This window comes from Salmo salar, chromosome ssa18, assembly GCF_905237065.1.
Source record: "Salmo salar chromosome ssa18, Ssal_v3.1, whole genome shotgun sequence".
NCBI lineage: Eukaryota > Metazoa > Chordata > Actinopteri > Salmoniformes > Salmonidae > Salmo > Salmo salar.
The window spans coordinates 69,862,912-69,883,724 of NC_059459.1; the positions used below are offsets into that span (position 1 = coordinate 69,862,912).

A 20,813-nucleotide genomic window follows, 5' to 3' on the forward strand; every position below is an offset into this window, starting at 1 on the left:
CTTGGTCCTGTTGGGGGTCCTGGTTGGTGATCTGGGGCTGAAGGGGCCTACAGGGAGAGAGATACTCAGCTTAAGAAGCACAGAGAAGATGTTATACTCTATGTATCAATTCAGTTGAGAGACAGGTGTACTCACCAGAATATTCTGTTGAAACAGGAACCTGTAATGACAAACACATGGTGTTATGTACAGAACTTTCTTCAACTATTTATATTTTAATTTCATGTTGTGATTTTTATCCTAAACATATAAGAAGTTTTCCATGAAATGAGAGAAGATTAGTCTCACCTTTTCTGTTTTGATATCTCCACAGCAGGACCAGGAGAATGACCAGTAGAACACCAGCAACAACCAGACCCACAACCACTCCTACTAGGACTGATGTAGAGGATCCAGGAGATACGACTGGAGAGACTGGAGAGAGAACAGCACAACACCATCAGACTCTGAGGTGGAAAATAAATAAAGTAGTTCAATTCCTGTATGTATCTGAGACTGGAGAGAGAACAGCACAGACTCTGAGAGAGGTTATGTAGGTTAAGAGTACAGAGCATGAAAACAAAGTAGGCTGGCCCGTCTTTTGACAATTTAGTTGAGAGATCATATTTTCTAGGGGAGAGCACCTGTTGACAAAAGATTTAAGTGCCTTTGAACGGGGCAGGATAGTAGGTGCCAGCCGCATCAGTTTGAGTGTGTCAAGAACTGCAACACAGCTGGGTTTTTCACACAACAGTTTCCTGTGTATTTCAAGAATGTTCCACCACATTCAAACCTACATTAACATCAACACTTAAATCACATGATTTTCACACAGACAATAAAAAGGTAACTAACTTGTGATCATAAATGTTTCCTCACCTCTCACTGTCACCCAGCTCTCTGGTGATTCTCCTTCACCAGATTTACACTTATAGAATCCTTCATCTGACTTGGATACTGTAGGGATGGTCATCTCTCCTGTCGTCTCATTCTTGATGAGTACTCCATCTTTGTAGAAATCAGTCTTGAGTTTAGGATTTGTTTCCTGATATCTAAATGTACAGGTCAGAGTTACAGAGTCTCCTTCAGTCACGGGATGGACAGGACTCTCCAGGATCACATCACCATCTGTGTAACATAATGTATAAATAATACTGAATATCTGGAGTCATCACTCACAATACATCAACGTCTTATGAGCTTGTATTATATTTTATGCAATCAATCAGTTACAGAATGAAACATAACATGCATTGAAATGTAAACATGTTAGTGAATGTTGTGCAATAGACGTACCATTTACTGTGATGTTGACAGCATTACTGTACTCTCCTGATCCAGACTCACACCAGAACACTCCACTGGACCATGTGTCCAATGATGTGATGGTGCAGGTGGATTCTGGTGGATTCTGTTATTGATCTCCAGGTAGATGGACACTGTGACGGCCATGCTGTCTCTGTGTATCTCTTCAGTCTCCATCCAGTAGAGTTCCCCTTCAGCTCACAGATCAGTGAGAGAGATGTCCATCTAAAATGCTGAGTTGTGTTGGGATTTACTGTAAGAGACACTGAAGGCTGCAGATCTGAAACAAAGAGAGACAGAGTCAAACCTATAGTTATATAGACACATGAGGGTGACTTAAATATAATTCAATACAGTTTCAATGCAGTTAGTTACCTCCTGACCAGAGAAACTGAGGTTGACTGTAGAGTGTATCATAGACTGGGTCTCCTCTCCCAGCTCTACACACATATCCTCCTGTGGGAGTAGCACCAGCAGGGATCAGAGTGTAGGAGTCTTCACTAGTCACATTGTCAGATAGGGGCTGTAGAGAGTAAGACTTGTCTGATAGGGAGGGTAACCCAGCTCTGTAGGGAACAGTCCTGTACCAGGAGAACCACCAGTCTGTAGACAGGTCTTTAACCCCACAGCTCAACATCACAGAAGACCCAGGGTTCAGCCACTGAGGAGAGATACTCAGGGCAGTTTGGGGTTGATCTGTGATCAGACAGAGGACAGGTTTCAACCTTTCAGTCTTAGAAAGTATTCTAGTGAACCCAAATTATTTTATACATGATTAGATAGACTTACCAGACACGGTCAGTTTTACAGCCTCACTGGTCTTGGATAACTTGTTTCCCTTTACACCCTCACAGGTATATGAATCACTGTTAGACCTGTAGACAGGACTGATTCTGTACTCAGGCTTTGTGTTAAAGGGGCTGAATAACTGACTATTCTTATACCATCTGTAGTCCCAGTCAGTGTCTCCTCCTCCCTGTATGTCACATCTCATAGTAACAGTCTCTCCTCTGAATATCTGGGTCCAGTTGGGTTGGAGGATCAGAACAGCAACAGGTCTCTCTGCACAGACACAACTAACTGAATAAACAGTTGCACTATAGCTTCAAGTTAGCTATCATTGTTGTGATACAGTAAACAGACAAAATATTATACCATAGATTACCGTCTATCCATATAAAATAACAACCATTTATCATAAAACTGTTATAGACTCACCAGTAATGTTTATCTGGACTGGGTCACTGTACAGGGTGTAGTAGACTGGGTCTCCTCTCCCAGCTCTGCACCAGTACTGTCCTCTATCAGAGACACTGACCCAGCTGACTGTGTAGAGGTATCGAGAGGTTGTGGTTACTGGTGTAGAGTCTGGTCTGTGTCTGTACCAGTAAAACTTCCATCCAGAAGACTCTACAGTACAGCTCAGTGTCACACTGTCTCCTGTGAAGACGTTCTCTTTGTCTGAAGTCAGTGTGGTCTTTGGCTGATAATCTGTTGGTATTTCAATGGGTTTGAGTGATAAGATAACAACAACAACAACAACAACAACTAAAGTTGTCACTATTCACAGTAACAGTAACAGCATCACTGATGGATGAAGATGTGGGTCTGGATCTTCTCTCTCCCTGACACCAGTAGAGACCCTGGTCAGACTCAGTAACTCTACTGATGGTGGATCTAGTATTAAGGTATTTATACTGGGACAAGCTAATCTCACTGTTGTCTTTGTACCATTTATAGCTCCAGTCACTGTAAGACCCAGCTGAACACGTCAGAGTGACTGTTTCTCTGGTGTACACAGGTTTTGGATTTACGGTCACTGTAGTTTCAGGCAGAGCTGAAAGAAAAGAGCACAGAATATCAAAACATATGGAAACCTTAGAAATTTCCATCGATTTAGCGATGTTGGGATCGGCTAAACTTTGAACATTGAGATATTAAATGAATGATAGGAAATGAAAGAGACTGGGTTATGTTAGAAGTTAATGGTTGTCAGAAGAAAGAGGAAGGCTTTGGAAGGTGTTTGATGGAGGAGAGGAGAGCGATGTGTTGATACAGGGGAGACAGATGGACATCTGCGTATTAGATGAAAGAGGGGTTGAGGTCAGGAAGTGAGGACAGATTCTCTTAAGAGAGTAATACATGTTTGGAATCCTGTTACCCTCTTTATTAGCTTCCTGTAGAGCCATAAAATGTAAGGATTGGAGAGAAAGGGGAGTGTCTTAAGTAGGATGCATATAAACTGTGAAGTCTGAAATCTTTAGCTGTCTGTTTTCAGCTGTACAGAACCTTTGGGGAATGATTAAACTTGGTTAAAGCTTCTCTAGTGTCCGTGAGTTATTTACTCTGAAAATAAGAACCTAACAGCGGTTTTGGAAAGTTCATTATAGGTGTATGTTGAATTTAAAGCTAGAATAGTTAGTTGCTACATCCACTTTTGATTTTATAAATGAATGATATAATGTATACCGGTATTGATTCTTGAAGAATATAGTCTGGTTTTACTCCAATGTTTGTAAACAATGTAAATGTAAACAAACAATGTAAAGCCTCAAAACAATGTTAGTTTTATCATTTGTTTATGGATCATTCTACAGAAGTGGTGCACATTGGGGCTTTACATTTGTTTTCTAATTTGTATCCTATTTTTCCCAACTTTCAACACGTCTTCCAACATCTGTCAGATAGACGTATATACTTCTCACACACTTTGTTTCTATTGTATACCTGAATTCCTACCACCACACTAAACTGATCTCTACAGAAACATAGTGAAATAGAAGCAGTAAAGGATCACCATGAACAGTAGTGGTCATTTTGATTAACCTATTACAGATTCATTTTAGAAACTGTATTTGCATACCAAATTAACTAAATAGTAAAAACATGATTTTTAACCAATTTTCAAAACCTTTAAATTGAATTTGAGAAATATAATCTCTATTGTTCTTTGTAAAATGTTCAATGTTGATTGTATTAATCTGGAACTTGTTGATTGATTTAATTACTTATGCATCTAATTATTTATGTTGTTAGATGTTTAATTATCACTTTTCCTATCATTATTTTGGCAAAATAGCAGGTGTTTCGGTGTAAGGATTCAAAAATAGAGAAAGCTAGATGTATAAAACTCATTTTACCATAAACATTGCCATTGACGGCTTCCACCATTTAAAGTAGTCAACTGGGTGGGGATTTCTATGGTTTGGGAGTGATCAGCCAATGATCAGAGAGTATTGTCTTCCTCCAATTGGGTTGCCTCATAGAGAAAGATAGAGGACTCTAGTGCCCAAAAGCATGTTTTAGCATGGGCAGCACTATTGAGGACTTTCACAATTTTTAAGTATTCAACTGGGTTGGAATTCCTATGGGTTACGAAAGGATCACATAATTCCATCCAGGTCATCAGTGGGGATACCCAATTAATTATAATCGTGAGTAAACATTCCATAACTGCAGGTGGCAGTAAATCACCAACCTTGACTTTATACCTGTCCAAACACACTAGGTGGCAGTGTACACCCTTTCAGTTTGTTTGTCAACTCATAGAAGTAGTAGAAGAAGACAGTTGAGGATTTCAAAATGGAGATGGCCTCAATGTAGCTGCCCATGCTCTCATAGATGCCATAATGGAACATACAGGAAGACAATGAGGCAATGTCTATCTAAGTCCATGTAAACCAAGTTTAAGACCAGACCATTGGTCCCAATATCCAGAACCAGTGAATTGAGACCATAACAAGTTAAAGACCAAGTCCACTTGATCCTGAGTGGTCCCAAGACCAAGACCACTAGATCCTGAGTCCATGGGCCCTTTCTTCAATTGTAAGAAACTCAAGTAGAGTAAACTTGAGTACAGTACAGTAGAACACAGTAGAGTACAGTAAAGTACAGTACAGTAAAGTAGGGTACAGTAAAGTAGGGTATAGTACAGCAATGCACAATACAGCAGAACACAGTACAATACATTCAAGTACAGTAGAGTAGGGTACAGCTCAGTAGAGCACAGTACAATCGGGGCGGCAGGTAGCCTAGTGGTTGGAGCGTTGGACTAGTAACCGAAAGGTTGCAAGATCGAATCCCTGAGCTGACAAGGTAAAAATCTGTCGTTCTGCCCCTGAACAAGGCAGTTAACCCACTGTTCCTAGGCCGTCATTGAAAATAAGTATTTGTTCTTAACTGACTTGCCTATTTAAATAAAGGAAGAAAAAAATAGAGTAGGGTAGAGTTCAGTAGGGTAAAGTAGAGTTCAGTAGAGTACAATAGAGTAGGGTACAGTTCAGTAGAGCACAGTGCAATAGAGTAGGGTTCAGTAGAGCACAGTACAGTAGAGCACATTACAATAGAGTAGGGTACAGTTCAGTAGAGCAAGGTAGAGCAGGGTAGGGTACAGTGCAGTACAGTATAATAGAGTAGGGTACAGTTCAGTTGAGCACAGTACAGTAGCGAAGGGTACAGGTCATTAGAGTACAGTGCAATGGAGCAGTGTATAGTTCAGTAGAGTACTGTAGAGTAGGGTACAATTCAGAAGAAGACAGTGCAATACATTCAACTAGAGTACAGTAGAGTACAATAGAGTAGTGTAGAGTTCTGTAGAGCACAGTACAATAGAGTAGGGTACAGTACAGTAGAGTAGGGTGTAGTTCAGTAGAGCACAGTACATTGTAGTAGGGTACAGTACAGTAGAGAGGATATAGTACTGTAGAGTACAGTACAATAGAGTAGGGTTCAGTTCAGCACAGTACAATAGAGTAGGGTACTGTTCAAAAGAGCACAGGTCAGTAGAGAAGGGTACAGTACAATAGAGCAGGATATAGTTCAGTAGAGTACAGTACAATATAGTAGGGTACAGTTGAGTTGAGCACAGTGCAATAGAGTAGGGTACAATTCAGAAGAAGACAGTGCAATACATTCAACTAGAGTACAGTAGCGTACAATAGAGTAGGGTACAGTACAATAGAGTAGGGTACAGTTCAGTAGAGCACAGTACAATAGAGTAGGGTACAATTCAGAAGAAGACAGTGCAATACATTCAACTAGAGTACAGTAGCGTACAATAGAGTAGGGTACAGTACAATAGAGTAGGGTACAGTTCAGTAGAGCACAGTACAATAGAGTAGCGTAGAGTTCTGTAGAGCACAGTACAATAGAGTAGGGTACAGTTCAGTAGAGCACAGTACAATAGAGTAGGGTACAGTTCAGTAGAGCACAGTACAGTAGAGCAGGGTACAGTGCAGTAGAGTAGAGTAGGGTATAGTTCACTAGAGCACAGTACAGAAGAGTAGGGTACAGTTCAGTAGAGCACTGTACAATAGAGTAGGGTACAGCTCAGCCACCACAGTAGAGTAGGGTACAGTTCAGTAGAGCACAGTACAATAGAGTAGTGTACAGTTCAGTAGAGCACAGTGCAATAGAGTAGAGTACAGGTCATTAGAGTACAGTACAATAGAGTCGGGTACAGTTCATTAAAGCATAATACAGTAGAGTAGGGTACAGTTCAGTAGAGCACAGTACAATAGAGTAGGTACAGTTAAGTAGAGCACAGAACAATAGAGTAGAGTACAGGTCATTAGAGTACAGTACAATAGAGTCGGGTACAGTTCATTAAAGCATAATACAGTAGAGTAGGGTACAGTAGAGTAGGGAATTGTACAGTAGAGCACAGAACAGTACGGTAGAGTATGGTACAGTAAAGTAGAGCACAGTATAGTAGAGTAGGGTATAGTACAGAAGAGCATAGTACAGTAGGGTAGGGTACAGTACACCAGAGCACAGTACAACAGAGTAGGGTCCAGTTCAGCAGAACACAGCGCAATTAATTCAACTAGAGTAGAGTAGAGTACAATAGAGTAGGGTGCAGTTCAGTAGAACACAGTGCAAAATAGTAGGGTACAGTACAGTAGATTAGGGTACAGTTCAGTAGAACACAGAACAATAGAGTAGAGTGCATTTCAGTATAGCACAGAACAGTAGTGTAGGGTACAGTTCATTAGAGTACAGTACAATAAAGTCGGGTACAGTTCAGCAGAGCACAGTACATTAGAAAAGGGTACAGTACAGTAGAGTACAGTAGGGTATGGTACAGTAGAGTACAGTACAATAGGGTAGGGTGTATTTCAGAAGAGCACATTATAATAGAGTAGGGTACAGTTCAGTAGAGCACAGTACAATAGAGTAGGGTATAGTTCAGTAGAGTACAGTACAATAGAGTAGGTGACAATTCAGTAGAGTACAATACAATAGAGTAGGGTACAGCACAGTAGAGCACAGTGCAATAGAGTAGGGTATAGTTCAGTAGTGCACAGTACAGTTGAGATAGGGTACAGTACAGTACAACAGAGTAGGGTACAGTTCAGTTGAGCACATTGCAATAAAGTTTGTTCAGTAGAGCATAGTACAGTAGAGTAGGGTACAGTGCAGTAGAGTACAGTACAATAGAGTAGGGTACAATTCAGTAGAGCACAGTGCAAAACATTGAATTAGAGTACAGTAAAGTACAGTTCAGAAGAGCACAGTACAATAGAGTAGGTTACAGTACAGTAGAATACAGTACAGTAGAGCACAGTACAATAGAGTAGGTTACAGGTCAGTCGAGCACAGTACAGCAGAGTAGGGTACAGTAAAGTACAGTACAATAGAGTCGGGTACAGTTCAGTTGAACACAGTGCAATACATTCAACTAGAGTACAGTAGAGTACAATAAAGTAGGGTATAGTTCAGTAGAGCACAGTACAATAGAGTAGGGTACAGTTCAGTAGAGCACAGTACAATAGAGTAGGGTACAGTACAGCAGAGTACAGTATGGTAGAGTAGGGTACAGTTCAGTAGAGCACAGTACAGTAGAGTGTGGTACAGTACAGTAGAGCATAGTACAATAGGTTAGGGTACAGTACACTAGAGCACAGTGCAATAACGTAGGGAAGAGTTCAGTAGAGTAGGGTACAGTACAGTATAGTATGGTATAGTTCAGTAGAGCACAGTACAGTAGAGTACAGTACAGTAGAGCACAGTGCAACAGAGTAGGGTACAGTTCAGATGAAAACAGTACAATAGAGTAGGGTATTCGTTTAGGAGAGCACAGTACAGTAGAGTAGTGTACAGTTCAGTAGAGCACAGCACAGTAGGGTACAGTTCAGTAGAGCACAGTACAATAGAGTAGGGTACAGTACAGTAGAGTACAGTAGGGTACAGTACAGTAGAGTAGTATACAGTAGTAGTAGTGTTTTGGTCAAATAGATGTTAATGTTTGGGTTCTTAGAGGGTTGAAGCCCCCTGTTGGCTATTCATCTCAATACTCTACTCTTTTTCCTGAAGTGTCCACTACCCACATGGTGGTCCTCTGTAACACAGTTGGTAGAACATGGACCATGCAACATTAACATGTAGATGTGCTGCCCGTGTTGTAACAGACACCATAATGGCACAGATACAAAGATGAAACCTCTATATAAATGTTTTCCTTTATGTTCAAACATGAAGTTTAGGAGTCAGTGTACAGGACAGACTCCTCTCAATAGAAATAGGTGTATAAACAATGACTCTGTACTATACTAAATTAACAATATGTTTGCTATTGCTTTGGAGATTGGAGACTTCACAGAACAACACTGTCCCAACACTGTACCAATACTGTCCCAACACTGTACCAATACTGTCCCAACACTGTCCCTATACTTTAACTAAGAATTCTGACTCAATATAAATAGTGGCCATCTTTATGACAAAAAACACAAAGTAACTCACCTTTTACTTTGAGAGTAACAGCATTACTTGGTAGTGAAGATGTGGGTCTAGACGCTCTGTTCCCTTCACACCAGTACCGACCCTGGTCAGACTCAGCAGCTCTACTGATGGTGAGGGTGTCTCCTGTTATAGTGTGTCTGACAGACTGGGATACTACATTATAATTCCAGTCTTTGTACCACTGATAGTTCCAATTTCTGCCAGACCGCGTTGAACACGTCAGAGTAACTGTCTCTCCAGTGTATGCAGGGTTTGGCTTTATAGTCAGAGTAGATTTGGGAAGAGCTGTGAAAATAAAGCACAAAACATCTGGATACATGCCTGGTAATTCAGCTGATGCTGTAACGTTGTGATAAAAGTATATTTGACATATGTTGACTCCATTCAGTTAGAATTTACATACATTTATATAAAGACAAATGCAGTCAGAGCAACAATCTTTCCAAAGTATTGCCTGACTTCAGTAAGTAGTACGGTAACTGTTATTTTAGACATATAAACTATATATGCAAAAGTATGTGGACACCCTTTCAAATTAGTGGATTCGGCATTTTCAGCCACAGCTGTTGCTGACGTGTATAAAATCAAGCACACAGCCATGCAATCTCCATAGACAAACACTGGCAGTAGAATGGCCTTACTGATGAGCTCAGTGACTTTCAATGTGATACCGTCATAGGATGCCACCTGTCTAACAAGTCAGTTTGTCATATTTCTGCCATGCTAGAGCTAACCCGGTCAACTGTAAGTGCTGTTATTGTGAAGTGGAAACGTCTAGGAGCAACAATGGCTCAGCTGCAATATGGTAGGCCACACAAGCGCACAGAACGGGACCGTCAAGTGCCGAAGTGCGGAGCGTGTAAAAATAGTGTGTCATCGGTTGAAACGCTAACAACTGCGTCCAAAACTGCCTCTAGAAGCAAACTCAGCACAATAAATGCTCGTCGGGAGCTTCATGATATGGGTTTCCATGGCAGAGAATCTGCACACAAGCATAAGATAACCAATACAATAGAGCAGGGTATAGTTCAGTAGAGCACAGTACAGTAGATTAGGGTACAGTATAGTACAGTACAATAGAGTAGGGTACAGTTCAGTCGAGCACAGTACAGTAGATTAGGCAACAGTTCAGTAGAGCATAGTACAGAGAATTAGGGTACAGTACAGTTGAGTAGGGTACAGTACAGTACAAAAGAGTAGGCTACAGTTCAGTTGAGCACAGTACAATAGAGTAGGGTACAGTTCAAAAGATCACGGTACAGTAGATTTGGGTACAGTACAGTACAATAGAGTATGGTATAGTTCAGTAGAGCACAGGTCAGTAGTGTCGGATACAGTACAGTACAGTTGAGTAGGGTACAGTACAGTAGAGCATAGTACAATAGAGTAGGGTACAGTACAGCACAGTACAAATGAGTAGGGTACAGTTCAGTAGAGTACAGTACAGTAGATTAGGTTACAGTTCAGTACAATAGAGTCGGGTATATTTCAGTAGAGCACAGGTCAGTTGTGTAGGGTACAGAACAGTAGGGTACAGTACAGTAGAGTACAGTACAATATAGTAGGGTACAGTACAGTACAAAACAGTAGGGTACATTTAAGTGGAGTACAGTGCAATAGTGTAGGGTACAGTACAGCACAGTACAATAGAGTAGGGTACAGTTCAGATGAGCACAGTACAGTAGATTAGGGTATAGGTCAGTAGAGCACAGGTCAGTAGTATAGGGTACAGTACAGTAGAGTACAGTTGAGTAGGGTACAGTACAGTAGAGTACAGTGCAAGAGAGTAGGGTGCAGTTCAGTAGAGCTCAAAACAAAATAGTAGGGTACAGTTAAGTGGAGTACAGTGCAATAGTGTAGGGTACAGTGCAGCACAGTACAATAGAGTAGGGTACAGTTCAGATGAGCACAGTACAGTAGAGTAGGGTATAGGTCAGTAGAGCACAGGTCAGTAGTATAGGGTACAGTACAGTAGAGTACAGTGCAATAGAGTAGGGTACAGTACAGTAGGGTACAGTAGGGTACAGTACAGTAGAGTAGTATATAGTAGTAGTAGTGTTTTGGTCAAATAGATGTCAATGTTTGGGGTCTTAGAGGGTTGAAGCCCCCTGTTGGCTATTCATCTCAATACTCTACTCAATTTCCTGATGTGTCCACAACCCACATGGTGGTCCTCTGTGAATGGGCTACAGACAGTACAGTACAATAGAGTAGGGTATAGTCCAGTAGAGCCAGGTAAGTAGTGTTGGGTACAGTTCAGTAGAGCACAGCACAGTTGATTAGGGTAGAGTACAGTTGAATAGGGTAAAAAACAGTAGAGTACAGTACAATAGAGTAGGCTACAGTTCAGGAGAGCAAAGGTCAGAAGTGTAGTGTACAGTACAGTAGAGTACAGTTGAGTAGGGTACACTACAGTAGAGCACAGTGCAATAGAGTAGGGTACAGTTCAGAAGAGCACATTACAGTAGATTAGGGTACAGTACAGTAGAGTAGGGTATAGTTCAGTAGAGCACAGGTCAATAGTGTAGGGTACAGTAGAGTACAGTAAAGTACAGTACAATAGAGTAGGGTACAGTTCAGTTGAGCACACTACAATAGAGTAGGGTACAGTACAGTAGAGTACAGTCCAATTGAGTAGGGTACAGTTCAGTTGAGCACAGTACAGTAGAGCACAGCGCAATAGAGTAGGGTACAGTATAGTATAGTACGGTAGTGTACAGTACAATAGAATAATGTACAGTTCAGTTGACCACCGTGCAATAGAGTAGGGCCCAGTTCAGCAGAACACAGTGCAATACATTCAACTAGAGTACAGTAGAGTACAATAGAGTAGGGTATAGTTCAGTAGAGCACAGTGCAATAGAGTAGGGTACAGTTCAGAATAGCACAGTATAGTAGTATAGGGTACAGTTCATTAGAGTACAGTGCAATAGAGCAGTGTATAGTTCAGTAGAGCACAGTACAACAGAGTAGGGTACAGTTCAGTAGAACACAGTGCAATACATTCAACTAGAGTACCGTAGAGTAGGGTACAGTAGCGCACAGTACAATAGAGTAGGGTACAGTTAAGTAGAGCACAGTACAATTAGGGTACAGTTAAGTAGAGCACAGTACAATTAGGCTACAGTTAAGTACAGCACAGTATAATAGAGTAGGGTACAGTATAGTAGAGCACAGTACAACAGAGAAGGGTACAGTTAAGTAGAGCACAGTACAACAGAGTAGGGTACAGTATAGTAGAGCACACTACAACAGAGTAGGGTACAGTTCAGTAGAGCACACTACAATAGAGTAGGGTACAGTTCAGATGATCACAGTACATTAGAGTAGGGTACAGAACAGTAGAGAAGGGTACAGTAGAGTAGAGTAAAATATAGTTGTAGTAGTGTTTTGGTCAAATAGATGTTAATGTTTGGGTTCTTAGAGGGTTGGAACCTCCCTGTTGGCTATTCATCTCAATACTCTACTCTTTTTCCTGAAGTGTCCACTACCCACATGGTGGTCCTCTGTAACACAGTTGGTAGAACATGGACCATGCAACATTAACATGTAGATGTGCTGCCCGTGTTGTAACAGACACCATAATGGCACAGATACAAAGATGAAACCTCTATATAAATGTTTTCCTTTATGTTCAAACATGAAGTTTAGGAGTCAGTGTACAGGACAGACTCCTCTCAATAGAAATAGGTGTATAAACAATGACTCTGTACTATACTAAATTAACAATATGTTTGTTATTGCTTTGGAGATTGGAGACTTCACAGAACAATACTGTCCCAACACTGTCCAAACACTGCCCCAATACTTTAACTAAGAATTCTGACACAATATAAATAGTGGCCATCTTTATGACAAAAAAAGCACAAAGTAACTCACCTTTTACTGTGAGAGTAACAGCATTACTTGGTTGTGAAGATGTGGGTCTAGACGCTCTGTTCCCTTCACACCAGTACCGACCCTGGTCAGACTCAGCAGCTCTACTGATGGTGAGGGTGTCTCCTGTTATAGTGTGTCTGACAGACTGGGACACTACATTATAATTCCTGTCTTTGTACAACTGATAGTTCCAATTACTGCCAGACCGCGTTGAACACGTCAGAGTGACTTTCTCTCCAGGGTATGCAGGGTTTGGCTTTACAGTCAGAGTAGTTTTGGGAAGAGCTGTGAAAATAAAGCACAAAACATCTGGATACATGCCTGGTAATTCAGCTGATGCTGTAACATTGTGATAAAAGTATATTTTACATATGTTGACTCCATTCAGTTAGAATGTACATCAATTTATATAAAGACAAATGCAGTCAGAGCAACAATCTTTCCAAAGTATGACCTGACTTCAGTAAGAAGTACGGTAACTGTTATGTTAGACATATAAACTATATATGCAAAAGTATGTGGACACACTTTCAAATGAGTGGATTCGGCATTTTCAGCCACAGCTGTTGCTGACGTGTATAAAATCAAGCACACAGCCATGCAATCTCCATAGCCAACCACTGGCAGTAGAATGGCCTTACTGAAGAGCTCAGTGACTTTCAATGTGATACCGTCATAGGATGCCACCTGTCTAACAAGTCAGTTTGTCATATTTCTGCCATGCTAGAGCTAACCCGGTCAACTGTAAGTGCTGTTATTGTGAAGTGGAAACATCTAGGAGCAGCAACGGCTCAGCTGCAATATGGTAGGCCACACAAGCGCACAGAACGGGACCGTCAAGTGCCGAAGTGCGGAGCGCGTAAAAATAGTCTGTCATCAGTTGAAATGCTAACTACTGCATTCCAAACTGACTCTAGAAGCAGACTCAGCACAATAAATGCTCGTCGGGAGCTTCATGATATGGGTTTCCATGGCAGAGAATCTGCACACAAGCATAAGATAACCAATACAATAGAGTAGGGTATAGTTCAGTCGAGCACAGTACAGTAGATTAGGCTACAGTTAAGTAGAGCATAGTACAGAGAATTAGGGTACAGAACAGTACAATAGAGTAGGCTACAGTTCAGTTGAGCACAGTACAATAGAGTAGGGTACAGTACAGTAGAGCACAGTGCAATAGAGTAGGGTACAGTTCAACAGAGCACGGTACAGTAGATTAGGGTACAGTACAGTACAATAGAGTATGGTATAGTTCATTAGTGTAGGGTACAGTACAGTGGTGTAGGGTACAATACAGTAGAGTACAGTACAATAGAGTGGGGTACAGAACAGTAGAGCACTGTGCAATAGAGTAGGGTACAGAACAGTAGAGCGGGGTACAAAACAGTAGAGCACTGAGCAATAGAGTAGGTTACAGAACAGTAGAGCACAGTACAAATGAGTAGGGTACAGTACAGCACAGTACAAATTCGTAGGGTACAGTACAGCACAGTACAAATGAGTAGGGTAGAGTTCAGTAGAGTACAGTACAGTAGATTAGGTTACAGTTCAGTACAATAGAGCAGGTTGTATTTCAGTAGAGCACAGGTCAGTAGTGTAGGGTACAGAACAGTAGGGTACAGTACAGTAGAGTACAGTACAATATAGTAGGGTACAGTAGTGCATAGTTCAATATAGTAGGGTACAGTTCAGATGAGCACAGTACAATAGAGTAGGGTACAGTTCAGTAGATCACAGTAAAATATAGTAGGGTACAGTTCAGTAGAGCACAGTGCAATGGGGTAGGGTATAGTTATGTAGAGCACAGTACAGTAGAGTAGGTTACAGTTCAATAGAGTGCAGTAGAGTACAGTACAATAGAGTAGGGTATAGTTCAGTAGAGCACAGTACAGTAGAGTAGGGTACAGTGCAGTAGAGCACAGTGCAATAGAGTAGGGTACAGTTCAGTAGAGCAGAGAAGGTTACACTTCAGTAGAGTACAGTACAATAGAGTAGTCTACAGTACAGTAGTGCACATTACATTTACATTTGAGTCATTTAGCAGACGCTCTTATCCAGAGCGACTTACAGTAGTGAATGCATACATTCCATCCATTTCATAAATTTTTCTCCGTACTGGTCCCCCGTGGGAATCGAACCCACAACCCTGGCGTTACAAACACCATCACTCTACCAACTGAGCCACACGGGACAAGGGTACAGTACTGTCGAGCAGAGTACAATAGAGTAGGGTATAGTACAGTAGAGCACAGAGCAATAGAGTAGGGTATAGTTCAGTAGAGCACAGTACAGTAGAGTAGGGTACAGTTCAGCAGAGTACAGTAGAGTACAGTACAACAGAGTAGGGTATAGTTCAGTAGAGCGCAGTACAGTAGGTAACAGTTCAGTAGAGTATAGTGCAATACATTCAACTAGAGTAGAGTACAGTTCAGTAGAGTACAGTAGAGTAGGGTACAGTACAGTAGAGTACAGTACAATAGAGTAGGGTACAGTACAATAGAATAGGGTGTAGTTCAGCAGAGCACAGTACAGTACATTCAACTAGAGTACAGTAGAGTACAGTTCAGTAGAGTACAGTAGAGTAGGGTACAGTTCAATCGAGCACAGTACACTAGAGTAGGGTACAGTTCAATAGATTACAGTACAATAGAGTAGGGTACAGTGCAGTAGAGTACAGTAGAGAAGGGTACAGTACAGTAGAGTACAGTACAGTAGAGAAGTATATAGTAAAAGTAGTGTTTTGGTCAAATACATGTCAGTGTTTGGGTTCTTAGAGGGTTGGAGCCCCCTGTTGGCTATTCATCTCAATACTCTACACTTTTTCCTGAAGTGTCCACTACCCACATGGTGGTCCTCTGTAACACAGTTGGTAGAACATGGACCATGCAACATTAACATGTAGATGTGCTGCCCGTGTTGTAACAGACACCATAATGGCACAGATACAAAGATGAAACCTCTATATAAATGTTTTCCTTTATGTTCAAACATGAAGTTTAGGAGTCAGTGTACAGGACAGACTCCTCTCAATAGAAATAGGTGTATAAACAATGACTCTGTACTGTACTAAATTAACAATATGTTTGTTATTTCTTCACAGAAAATATTTCACTGTCCCAATAATTTTAGAGCTCACTGTAACTAAGAATTCTGACATGCAGACCATGATTGACTCAATATAATCAGTCAACAACATCAATAAAGCACAACAAAGTAATTCACCTTTTACTGTGAGAGTGACAGGATCACTTGGTTGTGAAGATGTGGGTCTAGACACTCTGTTCCCTTCACACCAGTACCGACCCTGGTCAGACTCAGCAGCTCTCCTGATGGTGAGAGTGTATCCTGTTATAGTGTGTCTGACAGACTGGGACAATACATTATCATTCCTGTCTTTGTACCACTGATAGTTCCAGCTACTGTCAGACCCTACTGAACACATCAGAGTAACTGTCTCTCCAGTGTAGAGGAGACCCTGAGGAGAGACACTCACTGAGGCCACAGGCAGAGCTGTAGAAAGACACATGAAGTTAGTTGATTCATACATAGAATCTGCTCTATCATGATTAAATGTAGTTAGTTGATTCATACATAGAATCTGCTCTATCATGATTAAATGTAGTTAGTTGATTCATACATAGAGCAGATTCTATCATGATTAAATGTAGTTAGTTGATTCATACATAGAATCTGATCATGATTAAATGTAGTTAGAGCACCAATCTTTCCAAAATATGATCACCATACTTCTTTAATTAAACATGTCTATGTTTTTCTATCATAACTATGAATACTGACACACAGACCATGATTGACCTGTTGGGGCTAGGGGGCAGTATTTGCACGGCTGGATAAAAAAATGTACCCAATTTAATCTGGTTACTAATCCTACCCAGTAACTAGAATATGCATATACTTATTATATATGGATAGAAAACACTCTAAAGTTTCTAAAACTGTTTGAATGGTGTCTGTGAGTATAACAGAACTCATTTGGCAGGCAAAACCCTGAGACATTTTCTGACAGGAAGTGGATACCTGATGTGTTGTATTACCTTTAAACCTATGCCATTGAAAAACACAGGGGCTGAGGAATATTTTGGCACTTCCTATTGCTTCCACTAGATGTCACCAGCCTTTACAAAGTGTTTTGAGTCTTCTGGAGGGAGATCTGACCGAACAAGAGCCATGGAACGATGATGGCCCATTAGACACCTGGCGCGCGAGTTCATGTTGGGTACCCTCGTTCCAATACGTTATAAAAGAGAATGCATTCGTCCACCTTGAATATTATTCATGTTCTGGTTAAAAAAAGCCCTAATGATTTATGCTATACAACGTTTGACATGTTTGAACGAACGTAAATATATTTTTCCCCCTCGTTCATGAAGTGAAGTCCGGCGGGCTTAGATCATGTGCTAACAAGACGGAGATTTTTGGACATAAATGATGAGCTTTTTTGAACAAAACTACATTCGTTATGGACCTGTGATACCTGGAAGTGACATCTGATGAAGAGAATCAAAGGTAATGGATTATTTACATAGTATTTTCGATTTTAGATCTCCCCAACATGACGGCTAGTCTGTATCGCAACGCATATTTTTCTGGGCGCAGTGCTCAGATTATTGCAAAGTGTGATTTCCCAGTAAGGTTATTTTTAAATCTGGCAAGTTGATTGCGTTCAAGAGATGTAAATCTATAATTCTTTAAATGACAATATAATATTTTACCAATGTTTTCTAATTTTAATTATTTAATTTGTGGTGCTGACTTGACTGCCGGTTATTGGAGGGAAACGATTTCCTCAACATCAATGCCATAGTAAAACGCTGTTTTTGGATATGAATATGAACTTGATAGAACTAAAAATGCATGCATTGTCTAACATAATGTCCTAGGAGTGTCATCTGATGGAGATTGTAAAAGGTTAGTGCATCATTTTAGCTGGTTTTATGGTTTTGGTGACCCTGTCTTTGAATTGACAAAACATTACACACAACTCTTGTAAATGTACTGTCCTAACATACTCTAAATTTATGCTTTCGCCGTAAAACCTTTTTGAAATCGTAAAACGTGGTTAGATTAAGGAGATGTTTATCTTTCAAAGGGTGTAAAATAGTTGTATGTTTGAAAAATTTGAATTTTGACATTTATTTGGATTCAAATTTGCCGCTCTTGAAATGCACCTGCTGTTGATGGAGTGCACCACGGGTGGGACGCTTGCGTCCCACCTAGCCCATAGAGGTTAATGTAAATAGTGTCTATCTGTATGACACTGCTCACCATTGACAGTGATAGTGACAGGGTCACTGATGGATGAAGAAGTGGGTCTGGACTCTCTCTCTCCCTGACACCAGTAGGGACCCTCATTCACTGTTGATCCATTGATGGTGAGAGTGTCTCCTGTTATAATGTGTCTGACAGACTGGGATACTACATTATCATTCCTGTCTTTGTACCACTGATAGTTCCAGATACTGTCAGACCCTACTGAACACGTCAGAGTAACTGTCTCTCCAGGGAACACAGGGTTTGGTTCTACAGTCAGTGTAGCTTTGGGCAGAGCTGCAGAAACACACAACATATGTTTTTAAAACAACTAAACAGCATCCTTAAAATGGGGCCCAATGTCAAGTGGTTATAAGAATGGAGGCACTGATGTGAATGAGAGATAAGATGAAATATGTGTCACTGTCAGTCTGACTGCATCACTCCATTTAGAATCCTGCTGCTGATGTAAACCCAGACAACTGTAGTCACCACTGTGGGAAAACTCAGCTGCACTGATAATACATTCATGTTCTTTCTGTGGGCATTGATCTGGACTGGGTGTTAACCATCTGTACTCCCAGTCAGTGACTCCTCCCCCCTGTATGTCACATCTGAGAGTGACAGACTCTCCACTGAATATCTGGGAGCTGTTCAAAATCAAACCAGCATGAAACAATTGCCTTACAAATGTTGTTTCGAGAAACAAAAACTAAAAATATGTCCAGCAAAAATCAACTTTAAAAATCAGAAATAAAGAAATAGGATGAAGCATTAAGAGATGGAGGCTTGATGAAGTGAACAAATATTTACCATCATCATCTTCAGAGTGTCCAGAGTTGATGTGTGTATTCAGCACTACAACAAAGAAAGTCACATTGCACCAATATTAGCTTGAAATAAATAACAACATGCCATATTCATGTTACTGATTACCAAATACTTTATACTTTATGTACTTCATTTGAAAGGTGCAATCTGCAATTTCCGCATAGATTTTAGCACTTTTAAATGAATAATACCCTTTCATTCTGAAAAAGTATAACTTTTAATTGCTTCATTAGGAAAAAAACACGATTCCACATCAAATCAAATTGTATTTGTCACATGCACCAAATACAACAGACCTTACAGTGAAATGCTTACTTATAAGCCCTTAACCAACAATGCAGTTCAAGAAAGAGTTAAGAAAATATTTACTCAATAAACTAAAGTAATAAATAGTCACATTAAAATAAAAAGTAACACAATAAAAATAATGATAATGAGTCTATATACAGGGGGTATGGGTACCAAGTCAATATGCGGGGGAATGGTAGTAGAGCTATTTTGTACATGTAGGTAGGGGTAAAGTGACTATGCATAGATAACACACATTGAGTAGCAGCAGTGTAAAAACAATGATAGGGGGGCATGTCAATGTAAATTGTCCAGATGCCAATTTCATTAATTGTTCAGCAGTCTTATGGCTTGTGGGTAGAAGCTGTTAAGGAGCCTTTTGGTCCTAGACTTGGCTTTCGGGTACCGCTTGCCTTGCGGTAGCAGAGAGAATAATCTATGACTTGGGTGACTGGAGTCTTTGACAATTTTTTGGGCCTTCCTCTGACACCGCATAGTACATAAACACAGCAAAAAAATAAATCCCTTTTTCAGGACACTGTCTTTCAAAGATAATTCGTAAAAATCCAAATAACTTCACAGATCTTCATTGTAAAGGGTTTAAATACTGTTTCCCATGCTTGTTTAACGAACTATAAACAATGAGGGTAGGCAATTACAGAGGGTAGGCAATTAAGGTCACAGTTATGAAAACTTAGGAAACAAAAGAGGCCTTTCAACTGATTCTGAAAAACACCAAAAGAAATATGCCCAAAGTCCATGCTCATCTGCGGGAACGTGCCTTAGGCATGCTGCAAGGATGCATGAGGACTGCAGATGTGGTGCAGTCATGAGTGAACAGTGAGTACAGGAGGAGACTGAGCACGCACCGCTGAGGGACGCCTGTGTCGAGGATTAGCGTGGCAGATGTGTTGTTACCCACCCGTACCACCTGAGGGCAACCCGTCAGGAAGTCCAGGATCCAGTTGCAGAGGGAGGTGTTTAGTCACAGGGTCCTTAGCTTGGTGATGGTCTTTGAGGGCACTGTGGTGTTGAACACTGAGATGTAGTCAATGAATAGCATTCTCACATAGGTGTTCCTTTTGTCCAGGTGGGAAAGGGCAGCGTGGAGTGCAATAGAGATTGCATTATCTGTGGATCTGTTAGGGCGGTATGCAAATTGGAGTGGGTCTAGGTTTTCTGGGATAATGGCATTGATGTGAGACATGACCAGCCTTTCAAATCACTTCATGGCTACAGACTACTGAGTGCAACTGATCAGTTGTCATTTAGGCAGGTTACCTTAGTGTTCTTGTGCACAGGACTATGGTAGACTGCTTAAAACATGTTGGTATTTCAGACAGGGTCGGACAGGGAGAGTTTGAAAATGTCATGAAGACACTTGCCAGTTGGTCAGCGCATGCTCGCAGTACACGTCCTGGTAATCCGCCTGGCCCTGTGGCCTTGTGAATGTTGACCTGTTTTAAAGTCTTACTCACATCGGCTGCGGAGAGCGAGATCACACAGTCTTCCGGAAC

General features: G+C 40.9%; 1 protein-coding gene and 1 non-coding gene across 16 annotated transcripts in view; both read right to left on the minus strand.

The window, feature by feature from the left end:
• Positions 1–20,813, minus strand: part of LOC106577870 (immunoglobulin superfamily member 1) — a 120,121-nt gene that overhangs the window by 89,393 nt on the left and 9,915 nt on the right. For all 15 annotated transcript variants that reach the window (XM_045700471.1, XM_045700466.1, XM_045700462.1 and 12 more), the window contains exons 2-3: positions 18,991–19,035; positions 18,193–18,474 (exon numbers count right to left, since the gene is read on the minus strand). In XM_045700471.1, coding sequence (XP_045556427.1) covers positions 18,193–18,474; positions 18,991–19,035 — 327 coding nt within the window. The remainder of the gene's footprint in view (positions 1–18,192; positions 18,475–18,990; positions 19,036–20,813) is intronic.
• On the minus strand, positions 15,024–15,098 carry trnat-ugu (transfer RNA threonine (anticodon UGU)). The gene has a single exon. It is a non-coding gene; the product is annotated as a tRNA-Thr (tRNA).